This window comes from Acanthopagrus latus, chromosome 18, assembly GCF_904848185.1.
Source record: "Acanthopagrus latus isolate v.2019 chromosome 18, fAcaLat1.1, whole genome shotgun sequence".
NCBI lineage: Eukaryota > Metazoa > Chordata > Actinopteri > Spariformes > Sparidae > Acanthopagrus > Acanthopagrus latus.
Genome location: NC_051056.1, coordinates 23,407,001 through 23,423,347, shown reverse-complemented (window position 1 = coordinate 23,423,347; position 16,347 = coordinate 23,407,001). Strand labels below are relative to the sequence as shown.

At 43.2% G+C, this 16,347-nt stretch overlaps 2 protein-coding genes across 6 annotated transcripts in view; one reads left to right on the top strand and one right to left on the bottom strand.

The window, feature by feature from the left end:
• macrod1 (mono-ADP ribosylhydrolase 1) overlaps positions 1–16,347 on the top strand; it is a 133,838-nt gene that overhangs the window by 20,828 nt on the left and 96,663 nt on the right. The gene's annotated exons all lie outside the window — the stretch shown is intronic.
• flrt1b (fibronectin leucine rich transmembrane protein 1b) overlaps positions 5,665–16,347 on the bottom strand; it is a 39,286-nt gene continuing 28,603 nt past the window's right edge. For all 3 annotated transcript variants that reach the window (XM_037078145.1, XM_037078143.1, XM_037078144.1), the window contains exons 2-3: positions 13,606–14,651; positions 5,665–10,907 (exon numbers count right to left, since the gene is read on the bottom strand). In XM_037078145.1, coding sequence (XP_036934040.1) covers positions 8,694–10,892 — 2,199 coding nt within the window. In that variant the 5' untranslated portion in view covers positions 10,893–10,907; positions 13,606–14,651 and the 3' untranslated portion in view covers positions 5,665–8,693. The remainder of the gene's footprint in view (positions 10,908–13,605; positions 14,652–16,347) is intronic.

Genomic DNA, 16,347 nt, shown 5'->3' with positions numbered 1-16,347 from the left:
AATCAGCCCGGCATTAAGACTTTGGCTGCGCGTCCAAAGTCCTCGTCTCCTTGGCTGCTCAGGTCGAATACTTAAGCAGCTCTCAAAAAAAAAAAAGAGAGAATTAAAAAAATGCACGGTAAGTACGCTCACAATCACCTGATGAATGGCTTCCTCTAATGAGTTTATCAACCTTTGATGATTGATGTTTTTCATTTAGACTTGAGACATTGAATCCAACCATGTCTTACTGAAGCAGCTGTGCAAATAATTTTTAGCAGACACACACGAGACGGAATGAGAAAGAATTTGTTATGGAAATTAAAAGCACATCGGGGGAAGATTATCCTCATTGTAGACAGTGTTATTTGAATAATAAAGTGTAATACAGCCTGACAATAAGCTTCCATTTTCTCTCATCTCTGTAATCATAGCTTAGTGAACAAAGTACAAAGGATGTATGAGTGTAACCTCCAAAATGGGCTTTAATCTAACCCAGAGTCCTCTCCTCTCTACTCCACCAGCGGAAAACACGGGGCCTTTGCTGTCGGCTCACATGTGCTCATCACAGACGAAGGCTTTGTCGCATAATCACACACGCAGACAGAGAAAGTACAGGAAGTCCACTCTGCACACTGCTCACAATTACCATCGGGTAATTGCAATCTATCAGCCGTTGTTGTGAAGTAGTGCCCGATGTGCGTGTTGTCGTCTGCATTATCAGAGCTAAGGAAATGACAGAACTATTTATAGGAGCTAGTTGTCCACTTATCCTGTTTTTGCCGTTGTCCGCGGCGGAACGGGCCGCCCTGCTTAGAGCCAGACGGACAGGTGGGTTCATCAGTCAGCGGATCAGTTTGCGCAGGATGTGATGTTTACAGGAAGTGAAGCATGAGATTCAAAAGGTCAAAAGCGCGAAGAGTTTTTATAATCTTAGACACGGATTTGGTGAGATTTAAAAAATGCTAATCTGCTCACTTTCTCCCAGTTTGTTTGAATTATCCCAGCCAATTAACGCAGCCATTTTGTATTTTTTGTTTCGGTGCATGAACAAGGACATTTCTGATCACTTTCGAATCAAACACACTCAAGTGATTAAAATTTAAGAGTATTCATCCCTATTTTAGTTCCTGATGTTTATCGAGTAAACTGAAAGAAAACTGTGGTAGCAGTGGATTTGTCTTTCATAAAAAAGAAAAAGAAAGTCAAGGACACTGAGATGCGTCGGGATACAGAGGACACCTCAATCACAGTAATGTCGAGCGGTGAAAAGATTTATTACACCCTTTGCTTTCTGTGTCTTCTGCACCATCAGACAGCATGTGATGGGTTTGTGGCCTGCGCATGAATGAGTGAGCCAATTATGTCGACGCATGTGTGTGTTGTTAATCTTTGCACAGTGTCGTTGTGTATAGTGAAAGAGTCTCTTAAAGATTTTCCTGAAACATTAAAGTTGACATAGTGTTAAATATCCTGGTTTTGTGTTCTTACAGTGTGATGGTGACATGCTGCTGCTTTTTCTGTTTATGTTCATTGGCTGCAAAACCAGTGAAGAGACAAAAAGTAACACAATGTCAGTCTGACCTCCACACCAACCCGTGTGTGTGTGCAGTCTCAGCCTAAAGAACTGGTCACAAATATATACTTTCATTCTTAAAATTGTTGTTCATTGTAGTTTTAGCAAGTGTTACTTGAAAAGGATTAAAAAGTATATTTGTTGAGGACTGTTTTCAGTAGGCACTGAGTTTTTGAGGACAAAACGCTGATATTCAAGGGTTTAAGAATCCTACTAACAATGTAGTTGCCAAAACAAATAGAAGAAAGATGGTTAATTCCTTACGACATTTTGCAGTTTAACTCAGTAATAACTTTCTCGTTAATTTACAAAAGATCACGGTTCTGATTAACGTTGTTAATCCCCTATTTCGTGACAAGTCTGCTGATGTATTTTGAATGAAAAAGCAGAGATTTAGTTATTCAGCCTTGGACAGGCCGCACATTGTACGTGTGCGATGATGACTGTCCACTCTGTGGCATTTTCGACTGTGTAATGAATAATTTACTGTGCTCCTGGAATTGATTTATTTTTTTGGCTGCGGTGCGTTTGCCTCTGCTGGAGGAAAGCTGAGAGTCAGTACTCCAGAGAAATCACAAGTTGCCATAACTACAAGTGCCGAGGTCTCTGTGCTGTCCAGAGTGTAGCCCCGGAGAGGTGGGCAGTGAGCCGACCAAGAGTGAAGGCTGAGAGCTCTGGAAGACCCCATCCAGCAGGAGCCCACGGCCTGAAGCGATCCTCAGCCAGAGATGTTTCACTTCACAGTTTGCGCATGTAGGCAGGAGATGAAACGGCATGCCTGATAGTTCATCATGTGGAGAAAAGGAATCCATTACTTATTCACTTAACGTCAGTCCAGGACAGATAATGAGGTAAATAGCACAAAGAGTACTTGAGGTTATGAATGATTTTAATTTTCCCCACTTTCAGCTGCTCTTATTCCCAACAGCAAGGTTACAATAAAATCCATCGGTACACAGGCTCATAATTAAACTAAATTAAAAGATAAACGACACAAGGCTGGGCAGTCGAATAGAGGACAATTGCAGTACAAGGGCAATTTGGTTATCTTTTTGTACATGCTTTCAGCGTGGTCACTGCAGAAGTTCTTTTGGAAGATTTATTTTTCCTTCCCTCTCACTCGAGGCGTCTTGCAGTGTCACCAAAGTGGCTCTCTTTCTGACAGACAGCCTAATTCATACAGTTGGTGTTGTTATAATCCCCCGGGAGTCCGTCTCCGCCTTGTTTATTCCAGTGATGTCCTCTTCATCCACTGCTACAGAGGAGCCCAGACCAGCACAGCTTAATGTCTTGTTGTTGTTGTTGGATCTTTTCATACCTCTGAGGCACCTCACTGGCTTCCTGCAGTGTGTGTGTGTGTGTGTGTGTGTGTGTGTGTGAGATAGAAGAAACATGTTAGAGTTTGCGGTGGTCCTTGGGGACCGTCAGTCTCCCTGCGACTCAAAAGATGTACAGATGCGTGTACAGCAACAGTAACTTTTAAAATTGATTCTTGAGTTGGATTCAGAGCCGAGGCGAGGTTTTAGGTTGGAGGTTTGTAAGTCTGTACATGTCTTTGGATATTTCAAGGTTAGCAGTGCTTCATTTGTGCGTGCGCGTTTGAGATACGAATCTTCTGACTGCATGTTCGTGTGGTAATGTTAACAGTATACCTATTTGTGTGCACTTTCAAGTGAATATGCGTCTGAGCCGTCATCTCCGTATGTTGCATCTGTTTATTTCGTTCTCCATGGCGCCCTTGACTGCTGGGAGATCAATCTTAAGCCTGAAAGGAAACATGAACTTGTTGAGAAAAAAAAAAAAGAAAACCTGTAGGAATATTTGCATCCAAACAAACCGTGCAAAAACTTTGAAGTGTGGAAATGATTCCATTGCAGAAATGCATATATGTATGCATGCATACATTTCACCAAATGTATGCATTAACAGGAATACACTGACCTTTTGCTACAGGAGCTTGTAATGCATGCAAACACTGGAAGGCACTTTGCCGTGAGATGCAGCTTCACATCACTCTCAACAGCACTGTGGTGAAGAAAATACTGGGCATGGGCTTTAAAATCCAACCGAGCATTTTATTGCACATTGATGAGTTGAGCTCATTTGTTAAAGAAATAGAGGCAAAGTATTCAGAAAAAACACTGAATAGAAAGGGATGGCACTGATGTGGAGGATACTGTTGTGCTTTAATCCACATATAACATGTTTTAGTCAATTATTGAAGCACATTTCTTTCTCCTAGAGAATTTCATTTTGGAAAGATGGCACAGTCGTAGATGTTACTTAATGGAAGCATGTCTGAAAACCCACTTAGATGCCATTTGTTGCAGTGCAAGAGATCATTTCAGACAATAGATCTGCACTGGGGTCTCTGAGTATACATCTTTTTGTTGGGTGTAATGTGAGTTAGAATAATTAAGCTGGAGGGCTTGACGCTAGATAATGGACTGTGACAGTGAAAGGCCTCCATAATGACTGATGAAAACTCAGGGCATTGTTGTTAAGAGCACAGACGTCACATTTACAGTTTGCGTTGGCGCATGCACAATGACACAGACATATAATCAAGAAGATAATCAGTCACAGCATGTTCGCCAGGATAAAATGTGAGCAGTACATGTTTGTTCCAGCCACAGATGCATTCACAGTTGCATGTTGTATGCTTCGTGCCATATTGATAATTCATATCATATTGACAGTACATGTTTATTACCCGAGTCTTTGTTGGATACCAAGCTAGTGATTGCAGTTCAAGTCTTCATTTCAACATTTGTAGATGTGACATTATAGCTGACATCATATCATGATATCAGATTTTCACTACACAATTTTCCTGGCCTAAATATTTCATGGTAACGATATAATACCAATATCCCTAGATAATTTAGAAATAGAAAAGTTATCCATCAAAATATTTTTTAAAGATGCAATATGTAGCATTGTGGTTTAAAACTTTAAAATAATTACATACAATTACATATCTATTGAAGCGAGCGTCCAAACCAGCCAGCTCGTCCTCTTGTGGCTCGTAATGCCACCAAAGCTCCCAGCCTTGACCACTAGCTGCCTGGTTACCTGAGCTAACTAGCAAACATCAGCTAAATAGAGCAGCAGTTAGCGATTCATCTGGTTATGTGCAGCACCTATTTGTCCGGAGTGACCCTGCTCCAACCAGCTATAAGGTGCATCACCGCCACCTACTACAGAATAGTGAGACAACATATCATGGTTATCTTTAGTGCCATGACACCCCTGTGTGACACCACCGGACATTTTTAAAGAGACCTCAGAAAACCTTTTTTAGCTGTTTGTTAACTCTAAATGTGATGTTTTACTAGCCCTAACCTAACCAGGGCATAAGCAGTGTTGTGACAAGAGAAACATTTAAACATAAAGTGAAGTTTTAACTTACTTGTTGTTTTGCAGAAACATAGTTTGCCAACATTTCTTCTGCCAGACGGGTTGGCATTCACATGAACTGAGCTCACTGTCTTTATCTCCCTGTCACACACAGACACTTTGTACAATAAACCATTGCTATCTACGTAAAGTATATTTCTCCCTGACTCACTTCTCCTCAAACACCCAACCCAAGCAGTAACTCTTAGACAGACACTTATACACTCCCCCGTTCGTTATATTGATCCATGCTTACACAAGCATTAGCACTCACTTAGAATGAAAGGCATGTCTTCACCCATACACAGGGAGCACAGAGCATGAATGCATTCATACCAACTGCACACACACGGGTTGTAATGCCGCTCGGTGAAAAAACATGCGACGCTAACAAACAAACGCATAAAAACACACGCATCTGCTCTGAGCTGGCAGATTCTTCTGAATTGAATCGGAGCGTGCAGCAGCTGATGTATTCATCCAGTGTGTGTGATTTAACGAGGTCCACGCCGTCTCGTCATAAATCATATTAATAATCTCAACTTCCCATTCATCCCATTGATTTTTATTTTTTCGAGCCATCCCAGTGCATTATTTGATATCTCCATCCTTTGTTTCTGATTTAATGAACCCCCCATACACACACACACACACACACACACACACACACACACACAAAGACAACTCATGAAACTGCTTTTCCTTTTAGAAGTCTTTATTCATCTGTGTAGAAAAAAAGACGACAGACCAATAAATGGAATAGCGTTTTCCACCCATTTTTATGTTTTTACATAAGAGTGTATTCATTATCACATCTGAGGGTGACATTTTTAAAGGAAAAGGATTTCTGCACAGATTGAAAAAGAAGCTTTAGTGCTCTTACAAAAAAAAATAGAAAAACAAAAAACAAATGCAGAATAAAATCAAAATTAAAACCCACACCGGAGCTCTTCCAATATTACTGCTTCACAGTAATGCAGGTTGGAAAAGAGAGAGAGAGCTACTGAAAGTAAGAATGGGTTTCAACACTCAAAGGCTCTATGTATATATATATCAGTCCTCGCCATCCTCCTACTCTTGATTTCTCTCTACTCGCTCCTCTTCCTCTTTTAATCTCTGGCTGTTTGCTCACATTTCCCTTTGAAGTTCCTACTTCCTTAAAGTATATTAGTGGGGTCATTGAGAGGCAGTCAGAAAAGCAGGTGATGCAGCTTCCTCCTCACTATCCTGACGCTTGTTTGTGTATTGAACTGCACAGTGTAGCGGTAAGGCTGTGATCCCTGTCAACAGAACTGTATAAAACTGGATGACCTGAGTCAACTAATGTACTTTGACCTCGCAGAATGCATCTGACAGACTTTGAAACGTCAGACTTTTACAGTAAAGCTGTTGAAATACTCCAAATGATTTAGATATATGATGGCATATGCCGTAAAAAAATGCATAATTAATCAATTATTTTTTAAACATTTGATTTGATTGATTTAATTAATCATTTGGTCAATGAAATGTCAGGAAGTATTCTGAAAAATGTCTCGCTTTCCTGCCCTGGGTGGTTTTGTAATATTCCTAAATTTTCATTTGAATCTCTTATACAACCAAGAAAAGGACACAATTTGGAGGCTTAAGGAAGGAATTGGAGGAATTTTCTGCTCAGAAAATGGCTTCAATAATTAATCGTTTACCAAAATAGTTAATAAGACAATTATTTTCTGTCTGTTGAGCTCCAAACAGCTCCATCTTGGAAGCTCTCACTTTGATATGTCTGGCTGTTTTGTTTCAAGTAAATTTGCAGAACTTCTTTATGACACTATGGTCACTATAGTGGTACTATAGTTGGTCAGGTGTTTATAGTTAGTCTATGGTTTACCAGGGGTTTAATTTACTGAATTATCCAGAAGTAGAGAATCCTGCGTTATAACTGTGTCCATAACCAGTTTCTTAATCTTTATATCCCAGACACTACAATATAAAATTCAAGATACTATGAGAGATAATTTTATCCATCTCACTCAATTCAACCAAGTCGTAATTTGAACTTCAAAAAATCAAGATTAACAGCTCCAACTTCTGTAATTAAATTGAAAAGATCTATTGTTCCAGGTGAATCTTAGGAAATAGTAATTAGACCAGAGTAGTACCGACTTCCATCCCAAAAACTATTAGCTGCTAAAACTTATTTTCAATTAAGAAGGTTTAGCCAGGCTCTAGAAGATAATGGGTATCTATAATAAGATGTATGATTAGGTTTCTTTCTCTTCATTTGAAAAGGTAATTTAATAATGAGACCAGAGCACAACAGAAATTGGGTACATGCAGCACGTTTTCTGTATTCTGAGGGGGGAGATTTTTTTAATAGCCGTTCTTCTCATCCCCACCGTTTTACTTTTTAAAATGTTTTTTTCTCTGATTGTCATGCCAAGCCTCTCCTGCTGTCCTACAAACATTTCTGAAATCATGATATGTTGCATTAAAAATAGGTCCGTGTTATGATGAAGGTACATCATTCATAAGGCAGAGATTGCCCTGAAACTGTTGTTCAGTGATCACAGGCAGGGACGTGTGCAGCCTCTTATCACTGTGAGTGCAGTGGTGGGTGCACTGTGGGTAAAACTTGAGCCATTTTTTGGATGACAGTGTCACATTATTCCAGTTGTCACCCCACTTCTTTACCCCGCCTGCACCCTTCTCGAGCCCCCATCTTCCTTTCCTTTTGTCTGCTATCTTACCTCCTGCTGCTGCATTTGTCACACGCCCTTTTCCGACTCATCATCCTTTTTTCCCTCCTTTTCTGTCCCTCGCTCTCTGCCTTAAGCCAACACACCTCTCTCAGTGCCCAAAACAGCACCCCTCTGTCTCTCCTCTTGTCTTATTTTATGTTCTATCCCTCCATCCATCCATCTATCCATCACCCCCACCACCACTCTCTAGGTCTTTTTCTTTCCCTCTCATTAGTCTCCCTATGCTGTGGTTTGTGTCTCCCATCTCTGTCAGAACTGTTATCACTGCTGTCAGCTCCCTTGGCGAGAACAAAGTCGTCCTCTGCTCACGGCACCACAAAAGATGAGAGAAATAAAAGGAAAGAGCCTCAGCCAAAAAAAAAGGAGGCTGAAAGGAGGAAAAATTAAAAAGGAGGGGAGTAAACTAGAGGGAAAGGAGGGGGCTAGGAACACATCTTTTCATGTCAACCATGATGCATTGTCATCTGTGGGTTATAACAACCATTGATTTCTCCCTCTGTCATTCCTTTTATCTATACAGCACAGAGCTTACAGTTGGTTGGAAGATATGAGAGCTATCTCTATACACATCAAGTGCCTTTTCCTCATATTATAAATATATCCCCTGCTAAATCAGCTAAGCCTAGTATATCAACCTCAAATAAGTTACTGTGTATTATTATGAGCTGAGAAGAACAGTAGGTTTGAAAGACACTGAGATATCCAAAAGAGAAAACGTAACCATTTATAAGTATAAGTAGCGCTGAAAGAAGGGCCTACTGTATAATGCAGTATACAGTATTAGAGTATAGTAGGACTTAATTCTGTCACTCAATAGTAATGTCCAATCAACACAGCTGAAATTAGTCTTTTCTACCTAGTAAAACCAATCAGAATTGAACCAGCAGAGGCACAGAGGGTACTTTGGAAACCAAGGACAAAATGGCCACCAGCCAAGGGGTCGTCATTGCAGAAATGGCGCCTGGCATCTGTGGCTCAGGGAGCATGACCCTGTATCATCACGTGTAGGCATAATCTATGTCAGGGATGCCCCCCTCTCTGTAGCCACGGTTGGTACCATAAGTGACATGATGGTGGCTGGTTTGGCTGAGGATGGTGCCATTGAGACTGCCAGCTCCTTGGCTGCTCCGGTAGGTCCCATTAGCTTGGGACGAGGAAGAAGAGGAGGGGAAAATGGTGTGGATATAGGTGACATCCTCCAGCTTAGGCTGTAGGGGCTGATGGGCCATAGCTGTCATCTGAAACCCTGCAGGAGGGGCCCTGATCTCTAAAATGGAAGTGTCTTTCTTGGTACCTGACTCTACATAGTCATCATACTGTTTGCCACCCCGACCCCTGCTGTATGAGCCCGAGTCCCCAGACATGTAACCTGCTCTCTGTCCATACCAGCAGAAGATGCCAAAGATTAACAGCAGGCTTACTAATGCTGTGGCACCCCCTATGATCCCAGCCAATGGCAGGGCTGTTAGTTCAGAGTCCTGTCCCTCTTTATCTGACCCCTCCCCTCCTGAGTTGACCAGAGCCTCTCCAGTCTCTATCTGAGCGCAGGCTGGGGCCGAGTCTTTATTATCCGTGTCCATGCTGCCAATTCTTGATGAACCCATGCTGGAACCCCCAAAGGAAGGCTCCGGCCGTAGTGGCAGCAAGCAGATGAGGTAATGGGAGCGAGGGGTGAGCTGGGTAAGGAGGTACTGTCTCCTCTCTCCAGGTACCAGAGTCTCTGTTATCGAACCAAGAGCTGCACTGCTGCCCAACCTCAGCCATGACAGGCGAAAAGACGGTGCTGGCTGGGGGCACAGCCAGCTTACCAGTACACTGTCGGAAGAGAGAGGTTTTACAGTCAGCTCCAGGGCCTCTCCAGCTACCTGCCCCCCTTCACCGGGAGGCAGCGGCATAACAAGGCCCGGCCGCTTGGCTCGCAGCGTGAAGAGGGAGCCTTGTGTGGGGACCAGCAGAGAGGAAGTGGTGGTGCTGCCATGGGGGACTGAAGCCACTGCTTGCCCCCCTCCAACACCATCTTCACCTCCTCCATCTTTCTCTGCTGGATTTACCCCCATTCCGGTACTGGGACCAGCTGGGGGGCCTTCACACTGCTCCATCAGGGAGGTTAGGTCTCTGAGGGTCTGGCCCCTTACAGGCTCAGGCCCCTGACAGGTCAGACCCCTGACTGTCACCGCTGCCCCCCGGCCGTGCAGCCAGGCATGGAGCCACCGAAGGTTGCAGCCACAGTACCAGGGGTTTCCTCGCAGCAGCAGCAGCTCTAGGCTATCGGTGTCCTTCAGAAGTCCTCGTGGGATAGTGGTCAGATTGTTTCCTGACAGGTCAAGCCTCTGTAGTCGCCGCATCCCATCCAGTGTCCCACGTGGTATGTGAGTCATTCCATTGTCTTGCAAATGGAGTCGCACCAAGTGAGCCGATGGTAGGTTAACGGGTGGAGACTGCAGGGCATTCCTGACCAGTGACAGCTCCGTCAGGTTGGAGAGACGGGAAAAGGTGTCATCTGCTATGCGTGTGTTGGCCAGTAGGTTTCCATCCAGGACCAAGCGTCGCAAGGAGGATAGCCCACGGAAGGCATGCGTGGGGATGGTGCTGATTCTGTTGTCGTCCAGTCGCAACTCTTCCAAGGATGCTGGCAAGCCCGCTGGAATGCTTGACAAGTGGTTCCGAGACAGAAACAGCAGTCGAAGCCGTGGAGTCCCAGAAAAAGCTCGCTCTTGGATGCTAACTGTAGATATAGAGTTATCATCCAGGTGTAAACGTTCTAGTAATGGTAACTTCGCCAAAGCTGATCTCGGTAACGTTCGTATATTATTATCCTGTAAATGGAGCTCTCGTAATGAAGGTGGGAGGTGTATAGGGAATTCATCCAGCTGGTTGGCATACAGGTAAATCACCCGTATGGAAGTGCTGCGTTCCAGTGAGGGCGGTAGCCCAGCATTACTCAGGCGGTTGCTCTGCAAGTAGAGAATGGCAGCCATCAGCGGAAGTGGAGGAATTATGCTGAGGCCTCGGTCATTGCAGTAGACGAAACCTTCATCACAGCGGCACACTGAGGGACAAACAATGCCCTCATCTCCCTCGCCTGTCTCCATGGCAATTGCCGCTGCCGCCAGTTCCAGCACCTCAGCCAATAAGGTGAGGCACAGGAGGAGCAGAAAGAGCCAATCGCGGAGCTCAGCAAGACTCTCAGCTGCCATGATGGTGCACAGCTCCTGATTGAAAGAGAGGAAATGGGAAACTGGATTAAAACAAATACAAAGGCTGTAATCACTGATTCTTAAATCAAAGAAGAAAAAACTCATTACGTTCTGAGGGAAAGTAGAAAGTCATTGGCGAAGGCATTTAAGACAAAGAGAGATCTCTAAAACTGCTTAACTAAAGTGCTGTATTTTCTACTTGCTGTTTAAAGTTACTTTATCTCTAAAGTGGAAAAGATTGGGGAACGAATAGCCAGACATACTTTAGAGGGGCTGTCCGGTATTATATGGGTCAGAGCGACCAAGCAGAAGACCAACGAACATTGAGAGGCAGAGAGCGCGATGAAGGGTGGATTGAGCGGGCGAGGAATATTACAAGAATCAGTGAAACCAAAAGGATGATAGTGATGGAGAAAATTGGACAGTGACAGTTGCAGGGAGGGAAAATAAAGGAGGGACATTTTTTTCCGGGGAGATTAACTGAAATGGAGTGAGTGACATGAAACTAAACTGGAGGAGAGATCGAGGAGAAGGAAATCAGATTAATTGCCCACACTGCTGTTGATAGCTTTGAGGACAACAGAACTGGTAAACTTGTTGTGACTGCATTCTAACCCTCCAATCAAATTATAAAGAGAGTGCATATACAGTAATTGGAGAAAAAAAAAGCAGAATTCCTGATGCACAAGGCCTCTGTTTTATGTTATAGCCACACAAAGAGAAACACACAAAAAAGCAAACATACAGAACACAAAGCATTCTCATACGGAACACAGTCTCGGTATGAGCTTGCATGTATAATGCATGCACTCTCTTGGTTGTTATTGTTCGTGAAATTTCTATAAATTATTCAGGGAAGTGGTCCTGAAATCCCCAGAAATGTTTTAGCGAGATGTTTTACAGAGAAGCATTTTTCTGCTACATTAATACGTTCCTTGGTCGATGTTTTATGACTTGTCTCCTAGTGAGTCCCTGACACCAACATCAGTAACATGAATTTACAATTCAGATAAAATGATCTCTGTGCACACACGTTCACAGCACACTATTTATAGAAGATGAATAATATAGAGTGGTAAAAGTTACGTAGTAGAAATTACACTGTGGCGCACTCTTGTTTGAACCCTTTCTTTCGGGTAGCCTGGGGCTGGAAAAATGTGCCCTGATGTGAAACGCCTGACATGATTTGACAGCACATTTGATAAACAAATCCTCTGAAGGCAAGTATTTTTTTTTTCTCCCCTCATGTGCACGCATGTATGTGTTTGTATGTGAACTCAGTGCTAGATGCAAAATTGCCCCTTGGCTGCAGTCAAAATCCATGCAAAGCAAACAAGAGATGGCAACAATAGAAGAGATGGAGGGAGGAGGAGGAGGTGGGGGGATTTATGGAGGCAAGGAGACAGATGGAGAGTTGGACAGTCCGTCAGAGGAAGAGAGGGGAAGTGAGTTCTTGGCAGTGCAGACTTGAGTCAGTAACAGCTGAATTTGTTGTGGAAAGACGAATGAGTGGGTGCTGTTCTTTTCCTGTAAGATAGGTGTAAAAATAGATGCGTTTGTGTACCTTTACATGCTTGTGCGTGCATCTTTAAGTGTGTCTTTATGAAAGACGTCTGCAGCAACAACAACCAGCTCCTGTCTCAGCACAACACAGGCAACATTTGATACGTAAGGGTGAGAAGAGAGCGTGCCACGCAGCTCGGCATGGATCCGGACATTATTTTCTATTTTTCTATATTAGTATTTTTAGCTTAAATGTGACTATTTTTCAAGCATTCCCAGCCTAGAGAAAAATAAAAAGTAAGGGAGAGGAGCATATGTACACAAGAGGGAGTGTCAAGGTAGGAGCTGAGGCCAGATTGGGAATGCTCTATGAATATCAACTAGCATATGCTTCTGTGCCACAGTATCCCTGCTTCCCTTTCATAAATATCCTTTTGGCACAAACCTGTATGTGTGTTTTTGCCTACATGCCAAGGCTTCCCACCGACACCTTCTCTTAATGATCTTTAGATTTTCTCTTGTGTCTCCTCTGTCCGGCTCGCTCGCTCGCTCGCTCTCTCCAACTGTCGCTCCCTCTTATGGCATCTCTATCTCTCACTCTATCTACCCCTCCAATCCACCCACCACCGCCACCTCTTTCCCTTCATAATCTTTCATTATATCCACTCTCAGGTTTGTGTACAGAAGTGTCCGTGCAGTCATCCTCTTCCTCTCCTCCCTTGTCTCTATCTCTTTCTAATCCTCTTTTATCGTTTCCTCTCCAGTCCTCTGTTGATTGCTACACACTGAGATCGGATCAATCAACTCTGCTTCAGTCCTCCTGCCCAGACCTCCTCTCCTCCTCCATGGAGACTTAGTTTCTCTTTTTCATTTAGATGCAGCAGACCCCCCACCTCTCCTTTTTTTTATTCCCCCCGTCTCTTTCTCGCTCCCTCTAGGTTTCAGCTTTCTCGCCTGTGCTTTCGCCTTCCTCTCCCTTTGTGGCGTTCCCCCCCCGTCCTAACATTTCAATCATGTTCAGAAATAAAAGCCTTTGTTGGCACATGGAGCCAGTGTGTGTTCGTGTTTTTTTTAAATTTTTTTTTTTACGCCTATCATGTAGCTGAAAGAAAGACGTATGTGTGGCGTTCTTCATCGTGTTGAATACTGAAAGAAAATGTGTGTAAAAGGTCTGAGCGACCCAGGATGTCATTGCGGAGGGCTTGCTAACCTGCTCAGTCTCTGTGCCTTTCACGTCCGCCGCAGCTTTGTTTCTCCTGTATCAAGGATTTGTGGAGAGGGGTATTACTGTGTCTGTCTGTGTGATGGAGGATGTAGCTGTAGATCTCTCTCTGTGTTAGCTCAGTTTCCCAGCGCTTTTCTGAACTGTTCAGAAGTGTAGCCTCGCTCCTCGGGGCCGTTGAATCTTCCTCAGTTTTGGTGAATGATGATAGGGATGATGATAGCCTGTACTCCAGGGCTCCACGAGTAGCAGCACCAGCATGGCTCAAAGCCGCCACGGCACCCACATTTGTGTGTTGTATGTGTGTGTGTCCTACTGCCGAGCTCTTTCTCTCTCTGGGGTAAGGGGCTTTTAGGCCTGCCAACTCAAGTCATCTTCAACAAGCGTCCAGAGGCCTAATTCTGAAACCTCCGCTCCACGCCCAAATGCTACAGTTGGGCAGACAGTCAGAAGATCGTTGAGGGCTCAAGGGTCCTTCTTCGAAGTCAAAAGCAATCCTGGATACTCATGCAAGCAGTGGGTCATTCAGAAATAGTACTGCGGCGTGCTTGATTAACCAGGTAGTGGTTTCAATCAGTGAGCAGCGAGGAGAGAATAAGCAAGATTTCCACTGCTCAAAAAAATCCAGCAAAGAGTCTTTATGATCTGTTATTACTGGTTGTATTATAACAATTATTACAATATAAACAGTTCAGAGATGGTAATGAGTACGTTTGAGGCTGTGATGGACAGGTCAGTCCGGTAAGAGTCTCCGCTCTTGCTTCTCGCTCTTTCCCTCTCAGTTACAGCCTCAACTCTCCTCTCTTAAATGTTTGATCACTTCCTTTCCAGCTCACTCAGACTCTTCAGTGGCAGCGAAGCCAGAAGCCAGAAACCAGAAGCCAGTGTGTACTGTATGTGGCCTGTCACGTGGCTCGGTGTGAAAAGTTCTCCCACAGATTAGCAGAAGTGGGCCGCCATCTAGTATCCTCAAGGTAGACTTGACTGGCGTCAACTTCAGCGGGACAGCTGTCCGAGTGTTGGTGAACGCCACCCTGAGAGGAGACAGCAGACAAGCACAGCGTTAGAATTTTCATTAGGAGATGCAGTGAATTAGGGTAACAAGGTATTTGAGAAATTTAGGAAGTGGGAAATCCATCTTAAACCACACACAATGGGCCATTTGTAACACACCAGAAATGAAACCTGAGTGAACAGTAAAGCCAGCTCTTCTCCCTTTAACTAGCTCCTATTATTAAATGAGACCTATTATGCTATCATGTTTTTTTGTCCTTTCCTTCAGTGTGTTAGATAAACTTAAAAGTCCACACTGATGTAAGCTCCTCTCTCCCACACAAAACACTTCTCCTGATGCGCCTGAGACGCCTCGTCAGTAGTCCCAGCTGTAAGTCTGTGACTTCTTGACATCACACTACATCATCATCATGTCAATCATTTGCATAATTTATTCCTATCAACTAGTTTAGCACATAAGAATAAGTTGTTTCAACATTTATGAGCCTGAAACAAGACAATATTTTTAACAAGATGAGGGTCAGCACAAAGCTCATAGCTAAGAACTCGGAAGCTGTAAGTTTTGCTGTGTTTTATGTTGCTTTAGATATGTGTCCTAAAAACCATTATTCGCTGTTTTTAGTTCAAAGTTTAAATATGTTCAACATGCAGCCTGGCTCCAAGACATTTTTTAAACGACTGCGCCTGTAGTGATGAGTCTGTTTGATCAGCCCCTTTCCTGTTTATTTTGTAGCTTAGCCTGTTGAATCAGGCATTAGCACATCGCTCAGCATGTGGCTACTCCCAGGCAGGGGCAATGTGCCTTTAAAAAGGTGCACTTAGTTGTCAGTAGGTAGTAGAAATTCAGTCTGAGAAGGTTGATATGTACAATATTAAAAAGGTAATAAGACAGCAGTAAAAACTCAAACTCTTTTTTGATATATTTCCATATAAACACGCCATCCTAGAGGGGAATAAATTCCCCAGGACACCATTTGAAGCTAAAAAGGTAGAGCTGCTTAGAAGTGCAAATATAAACAACATAAAACAATATGAAGTTGTGTTTTCCTTTGAGAACCGTTTGTTTATTCAGTTAATTCCGTCATGAAAATAAGATTTAAAATAATAGAAGATTTTTCTCTTCTATCTTTCTCTTCTTGCCCAAAACTACATAGTGCACCTTTAAGAGAACCCATACTTTAGGGAGATGTGGTAAGAAATATAATATACAGAGTGGTTCTGTAACATCACGCATCTCTCATGCTGATTAACTTCAAACTTGTTTACTTTTATACATTCAAATATTGGCACAGTAGCTTATATGTCTAAAAATAAAAATAATTAGGTGCTTTTAAGCATCTGCATAAATGAAATGCTTTGCTCTCTACCAGCTTTCTTTAAGTGACTCCAAGATTTAATTTTGAGTTTCAACGTTGGCACAATATGGACTACTAAAAGGCACGGGCTAAATAATTATCCCCATCAGAACGGTTATACCTTTTAAAATTAAGTACCTCGTGAAAATACTTCCTGAAGGTCAACACTGCATACACGCAACACTAAGCTCCCAATGGACACAAACCTCCCATTAAGGTAATTCCACGTTTTATATCTGTTTTTTTTTTCTTCTGTCGTCACACAAAGCTTCGGCACCTTCATTAACCACCACGCGCTAAGTGCCTGGATCTCGTGTGCAAAATCGAACCCCCCAGTGAACGCTGGCTTTAGAAATATAAG